The 7,501-nt window shown below is 35.9% G+C and overlaps 1 protein-coding gene across 1 annotated transcript; it reads left to right on the top strand.

Moving 5' to 3' along the window:
* The first annotated feature begins 2,216 nt into the window (after positions 1 to 2,216).
* LOC109210785 (E2F-associated phosphoprotein) lies at positions 2,217 to 7,156 on the top strand. Its single transcript, XM_019374251.1, has 3 exons — positions 2,217 to 2,423; positions 3,458 to 3,623; positions 6,749 to 7,156. The coding sequence occupies exons 1-3, from the start codon at positions 2,357 to 2,359 to the stop codon at positions 6,999 to 7,001; spliced, it is 486 nt and encodes a 161-aa protein (XP_019229796.1). The 5' UTR covers positions 2,217 to 2,356; the 3' UTR covers positions 7,002 to 7,156.
* The last annotated feature ends 345 nt before the right edge of the window (positions 7,157 to 7,501 follow it).

Raw genomic sequence — 7,501 nt, 5'->3', positions numbered from 1 at the left:
AGAAAAACTAACATATATCCCAAATCTTCTTTGGGAACCTATCTTTGTGCGTTGTGGTAGAAAAATTAATCATATACCACGCATCAAAAGTTATTAGATAGTAAAAATATTTGGGTTTTGATCCTAAACCAATTGTGAGGGGAGGACTTATTAAATTGTTGGTCTCATGCATACAAGTACTGTTGTATGCAATTTAGAAAATCTTAAACCAACACATGAAGCTTTATTCTTATAAGCAATAGTTTAGCCATTAATAGGAGGTATTCAATACTAAACTAGCTTGGATATAAACCAGTATCTTCAAGATGAACTATCTTGATTTCATAATCTGAAAATTATGCTCTTAATTGAGAAAAGCAATTTCAAATGCCAAACTGCAGGTTGACAATAAATACACATGTAACCATCTCATATATGCATCTACAAATGGTTCACATGATAGGTGAATGTGCCCATATTCAACTTTTATATATTTCAAAATTCAAGGGTCTTAGTACCAACTTTAGCTGGTATAATCAACTTATTATGAGAACAAGCAACACAAGAGAATTCTTGAAATATGTTCTAGTTCTTCAATATATGCTTATCTGAATTCTCAAATAGCCCATTTAAAAATGGCAAATGAAAACTTCAAGTTTATCATGGCATGTGCTATCTCTTAGCAAACTTCTGGTTTACTATGGCATAAACTTTTGCATTAGTAAACTTCTGATTTACTGTGATACATGATGTAGTACAAATTGAAGAATAAGGTGGGTAACTTCTCACATACATATTATTTTACCCCCTATGATTGTGGAAACATGAAGATTTTTGATATTCCAATCATGTGTAATCTCAATATGATAGGCAGTTGTATTAGTAAACTTCGGGTTTACTATAACACATATTTTGACCATAATCATATAATATGAATGACATATTTGTATATAAGCTCTCGAGAGCCTTCGTTTATTATCCACAATCTAAAATTTATCAGAAACTACTGGTGTCATGTGTCTTCTAGACAAACAGTTAGCTCTTCAGGAGTTGTTGACACATTTTGTATTATCACATATTGCTCAGACACTTCTGGTATCGTGAGAGAAAATCATAATCAAATGAACAATATAAAATAATTGTTTAAGCACAAGAATACACCTCTTCGTAATATTTTCCTACTTCAGGAGTAAATTTCAATTGTGTTACTTCTTTGGGAGCAAATTTAAAATACGAAATATTGAGTATATATTCCTTCAATCATATTACCTCTTCTGGATGTGAATTCTAATATATTTACATCAAAAGTGCGTTCATATTTACGAGCTTATTAATATTGTCACATTCACCTCAGGGAACGGATTAATATTTATCAAAAGTTCTCATCCTTCAGGGAACAAAACATAATTATCTTAACGTGCATTAATCACACCAAATTGTGTGATGGCTTAGAACCTCTTTTAAGATAATGCTACTTCAGGAGCAAATCGAGGCATGCAAGTAATATAGAGAAATTTTCTCTAACTTATCTTAATTGTAACCATGGAAAGCCTAAATTATCACTTCTGGTGGTCATAGTCATATACCACTTCTGGTGGTTAACAAAATTTAATTACAATCAGATATACGAAACATAACCACTTCTGGTGCTTATATATTTCTTGCAAACTCTATTAGAGTTTAAGTGGATCTAACAATGTTATCCACTTATAATCCTTTATTAAAATAATTAGGATGAAAAAAAAACCCAAAATAGGTACTGTATACCTAACATATAACCAAGCAAAGCGATGATAAAGATATTAAACTAAATATATGCAAAAGGCTCAAATTACTTTACACAAATTTGGCCATTCCAGACGTAAGTGATATCGACATCACTTCCCCCAAGAAGAAAAGCTCACCACCTCAAGAACAATCTGCCTTATGATGCTTGGAATGAACAAGATCTAACAAAGGACATAAGAGCGTCGCCTTCAAAGATGAACACTGAAATAGAAATTAAATTCGAAATAAGTGCTCAAAATGGTAGAGTCTCGTGCTGATAACGTGTTATAAAATAAAGACGGCAAAGTAATAAATCAAAGACAACTATAGAAAGACACATTGATATATTATCCAACTTTAAATTAATCTATTACAACGTGTTTGGATCAGCTGCTTGTAGATAAACTTCAACACAATACTAAATGGATAATCTTCCTCTATAAATGAGTTATAAATAAACATGCACAATATAATATTTTCGTAACACCATTTTTTGAGTTAAATTATTCCATTCACGTTTATGCTATAGGCTCATCGCTTACCTACTTACGAGTCACCGGCACGGCGGCACAACTCCTCCGGTCATCTCGATTCTCTGCGGAAAAAAGAGATGAACAACAAAGACGAACAACACAGAGAGGAGAGAGAAGAATCGCCTTCTCACGCCGAGCAAACAGGTAGGCGGTAGCTCTTTCTCCTCCTTTCTCAGTTAAACAATCTTCTCTCATCCTATGGATACCAATGTTTTCATGATTACTCAAATCCATTGAACATTCCTTTTCTTTAGTACTCAATTCTTAATATAACTCCGCCATTATGAGCTTCACATAGCTGGTCCTGAACACGAATAAAGGAGGAGGGTTGTGGTGGTTTATTGCTCAAAATTATTGTATGATAGCCCACCCCAACTAGTTTGAATTGAGGCATAGTTGATTGGTGGATTGATATACTCATTTCTTAATGTAGTTGAACTTAACCTACCAACAACAACAACTTACCCCTTCCTTGTGAAGGTAGACAGACGGTTTCGATAGACCCTCGGCTGAAAAGAAATATAATAGTGGCGAAGTCGTGGAATAGAAGCAACAACAACAGCAAGAAAAAACAGGAAGTAACAACAACAAGAAAAATAGGATAACTAAAGCAAACAACATGTAATACTAGAAATCTAAGAAAGAAAGAAAGCGGGCGTAGTACTAATACTACTGATATGAAAAGGAAACTGTGCTTCTACCTACTAGCACTCTACCCTAATTCTCGACCTCCACGCACTTCTATCAACTCTAAATTTTCCAATGTGAATATTTTTCCAATAGAGCTATGGACTCCCGAGATCCCCCTTTTTCTACCTTTTTCATCTCTCCTTTTGGGTGTAAAGAATGATAATTCACTGCTTTTGTATAGTGTAAGAGCATGTGTGGGTTAGGGGACGTCATGAGCTCGAACTTCCACGGACAAAAGCCTGGTATTTAAGTGGAGAGAGGTAGAGCAGCGAGCCAATTATCCTTGAAGTTTTGAACTGTGTGCTGCAGGCCCTCAGGGATTTCTCGGTTATAAAGGAAAAGAATGATAATTCTCTGCTTATATGCACAGACTGTTAAACCCAAAAGCCAAATCCCTGAGGGCCCGTGGATGTAACCTTGCTCTTGCATTATTGTGGTGTAATAGGGGATTATTTCTCTAATTTGTATTTACTTTGATGTTTTGTCAGTGTCTGATGATGACGAGATAGACTACTCCGTCAAGCCAGAATTTTATGATTCAGAACTTGACGACAAGGATGAACTCTGGGTGCAGAAGAAAAGGGGTGGTCGTACTTCCGATGCCATCCTTAATTGTCCAGCTTGTTTTACCACACTTTGTCTAGATTGCCAAAGGTATTGCTTTTCTTCTTTTTAGAATTTTCCTATAATTTGAATATTAAAAAGAATATATTTGATTGCACGATTCTGTTACTTTACTACTGGAGTATTTGGATCTTCTTCAGCCAATTATTCAATCAACGAGGCCTCAATCACAATTGAGTTGTCTAGGCTATATGAATCATCTATATCCATTTGCTCAATACAGGTCCGTTTCATTCCAATATTAAATGAATTGGACTGCCTTCTAAGTCCAATACTTGGATCTTCTTGCTTTCTCGGATTTATATACTGGTTTTGGGTCTTTTTTTCCAGACCATTACAACAACAACAACAACAACAAAAAACTCAGTGTATCTCACAAGTGGGATTTGGGGAGGGTAGTGTGCACGCAGACCTTACCCCTACCTTGAAGGTAGAGAGGCTGTTTCCGATTTTCTTTTTCCTTTTTTTTTTTTGGGGGGGGTGAAAAATGGTCAAACTTATTGTAGGAACAGTCAGCCAAAATATTTGGATCTTCTTGCATCTACTTGTCTTTATTCGCTTCCAATGTCTAAGTTCCTTTAATTCTCTATTTCTTCATCGTCTAGTGGTACTGGTACCAGATCGTCTCACTCAAAATGCAGGATATTGGTCGTGCTTTTATAGGATGTACTTGCAACCCTTAGGGAAGTTTATCTAGCAATGAGAAGAAGAGACATCTTAAAGTAGGCTTCCATGTTGCAGAGTTGTAGAGAGAATCTTTTCTCCATAAAGTTTTGTATGCTCTGTTGGACCTTGATCTGTAGTATCATTTCAGATATTTGGATATTGCTCACAATGATTACCAGGGAACATTAAATATGTAAGAGGTCGAGTTTAGCATGAGCAAAAGGGGTAACGATCAACCAGATATACAGTACACATGGAATAGCCCTCTAATGATACCAGATAAATGTTGGTGAAGAAGAGAAATCAATATTACTATTATGGTGTTTTTGCATCAATGATACCTAGATTAGGAATAATTATTAAGAAAAATATTTGGATCGGGAATGGCATTATCAAAGATGTGTTCTTGTATGATTGGAACAAATAAAAGCCCGGTTCATCTCAGATTTGGTGAAAGCAAATATTAAAGGATTACTCGGAAAGTTTCTTTTTCAACAAGTAATAATTAATAAAATTTCTAGACTAAAGTCACTAAACTGCAGGATACGTCTGAGAATATGGTTAGCACTGACAAATCATTATGCTTTATAGAGACGAACACAACTGAATGCCTGGGAAGTGGAAAAGGAGAATAAGTTTAGTCTAAATAAAAGCAAGAAAAGCATGCTCTGGAACAACTCAGTTACACTTCTCTTCAACGCCAAACGCCATCAATATGCCCCACCCACAAATATCCATCCCGAGAGAAAGGACGACCTAAGTCAGGTTGTTTGCTTTCATGGAGTTCTTACTTCAATTTCCGTTGCTAGTGTCCTTGTAATTCTTGTAAGCTAATCTATAACTGTGCTTCTCTCCAGTTGTCACTATGTTTACTGTTTTGTTTTATCTGAAGAGTCTGGTCAGAAATTTTGTAAGTCAACTCAGACAAAATGGCAATCCTGTTTCTTTGGGTAGTACGAAAAAACGAGGAAGTTGCAGTGCATAGTCTAAAGTTGTTTGCCTTCTGAACCTAACATGAAAGACACATACGACACAGTTTGTTGAGTTCCTCAACTCTCTTCGGAACTTTAGGAGAATACCCATGTACTTCGTTCGGGATTCAATTCTGTACATAATTCCAATTGCTTAGTTCTCTTTCATCAGTGATAAAGTATATTATTCTTTTTACTGTTCAAATGTTTTTTTAAACTTACCAAAAAACAAGGAATGAAATACACATTTTCTACATGCAAAGAGATGGTAAGAGTTTTTAGTGCTTGCTGCTTGACTGCAAATGAAAAGATCGTGGATGGAAAAAAAGTTGATCTTGATTAAGACCCCTATTTTAGTGAGAGTGACAGAGATAAGCCAACTTAGCCAAGTCTAGATCAAGCATCAGATAACAGATAGGATATAGAAGTCTTGTAACTTTTGCACTTCAAACCAAGCAAGTATTGTTTGAGGTATCACCTCTACTTGTCTTTCCCGTTTAATGCCCACACTTCATCAGAAAATCATTGTCTTAGATATTTGCTTCGAGTTTTCTCTTTAGGTTCTGCTTTTCTAGCTCCATCACATTTTCCTTGCTTGGATTTACGTCACAGTATTCAGTATAATTAAGGAGTTTGTCTGATTTGTCTATTATGCTAGTAGGCTTGGGAAAATCATGTCTTCTCTGCAACATGGTGGATGTCAATATTTTACTAGAATTTAAGAAGGCACCTCTTGTGAACAGGAGATAGGTAGGTGAACTATAAACCCTATTTGATTCTTCTTCCGTTTTCTCTGGGGGTTTTTTCGCTTTAGGAAAGAGTAATTTCCTGAAGCAATGAAATCTGTTATGACTTGGCCAAAGCCGGAGTAACCAGCTGAACGATAAACTTATTTGATTCTTCTTCCATTTTCTCTGGTTTCCTTTTGCTTTAGGAAAGAAAGAATGGCAAGTTGAAAGTTTACTGTTGCCAGAACAGCCAGAAATATTTGATCTCTTTGAATCTCGAACTTGAATGTGAAACTCCACTTTTGCTAGTAGTGTTGCTGAATCTCTATGAACCTGAAGTTGACGTGTTACTGATCTTGTTGAATCTTCGCATTGACATTTGCAAAATGGGTCTGTCATGTTTAGTTCTGAACAAGAGGGACCAACAATGCAATAACAGAAGTAAAGTGACCCATTCTTCATCTATATATTAATAGTAATTGAAAACATATTGCAGAAGACAGCTTTCTGTATCATGTTCTTACTATACTTCGAAAAGCTAATGCAGCTATATGACATTGCCCAGTTAAATTTTGAATAGTAAGCTTGTAGATGGAGACTCCTGTTGAGTTACCATCCGATTTTAATCATTGCTCAGCATTAGCATGTAATTGGTCAGCCGTTCAATTAAGAAAGCGCCTAGGTTCCTTTTGTCACTAATGCAAGCTTTCATTTCTCCTTTTGTTAGCTTTCTAGTGGGTTTTTAGTAATATTTCTGCAATTCGGAATTGATGTTATCTTGATAATGCAGGCATGAAAAGAATGTTACACAGTACCGAGCAATGTTTGTTGTCAATTGCAAGATTAAGAGCGAACAAGTGGCACAGCTTGGAAATAAACGAAAGAGGGGTAAGAAAGGACGTGGATCTGGTGAGGCTGAAGCGTTTTCTGATATGGGCGAAACATTTAAACATGTATGCTGTTCAGTTTGTTCGACGGATGTTGGAGTCATCGATGAAGAAGAGGTCTATCATTTCTTTAACGTTATTCCTAGTGAGTCTTGATACTTTCCTCCCGAAATGGCCTTAAGCTCTCAGGATAGAATTTGTCTAATAGTATATGTTTTCGGCAGCCCATTGCAGAAAACTTAAGGGGTCAAAGAGCACTTTCCTTTTCTGTCTTTTTGTTTTTTCAGGAGGGTTCTTTTTTTTTTTTTTTAGGGTGGGGGGGTTTTGGGGGGGGGGGGGGAGTAGTTCTCTTGATGATGGGTCGCTCTGCCCCTTAATGTTTTAGATCAGTTGTATTTTGGACTGCAAAATAGTTGCAGTTTGTGCTAAAGTAAAAGCTCCCTGCTTCTCCTTGATGAATGTCAAAAGTAAACAATTAGTAAGGGTTTGGAGGAAATCTTCGTGTATGTATGATAAAATGATGGAGAAGAAGTCAAAGCTTGAAAATTGACCAGAGACAAATTAATTACTATTTAAGATATTCTCGAGCAATATTAAAAGTTTGTACATAGTTACATATTTATTTAACACTAAAAGGTCTGTAGAACTGATGTGTA

The sequence above is a fragment of the Nicotiana attenuata genome, unplaced genomic scaffold (assembly GCF_001879085.1).
Source record: "Nicotiana attenuata strain UT unplaced genomic scaffold, NIATTr2, whole genome shotgun sequence".
NCBI classification, from domain to species: Eukaryota; Viridiplantae; Streptophyta; class Magnoliopsida; order Solanales; family Solanaceae; genus Nicotiana; species Nicotiana attenuata.
Note: the sequence above shows the minus strand (reverse complement) of the source record. Positions and strands in the feature narration are given on the sequence as shown.

Coding starts and splice junctions, on each gene's coding strand:
- LOC109210785 (XM_019374251.1), top strand. CDS start 2,357: ATGAACAACAAAGACGAACAACACAGAGAGGAGAGAGAAGAATCGCCT. Junction 2,424..3,457: donor TTCTCACGCCGAGCAAACAG/GTAGGCGGTAGC, acceptor ATGTTTTGTCAG/TGTCTGATGATGACGAGATA. Junction 3,624..6,748: donor CTTTGTCTAGATTGCCAAAG/GTATTGCTTTTC, acceptor TTGATAATGCAG/GCATGAAAAGAATGTTACAC.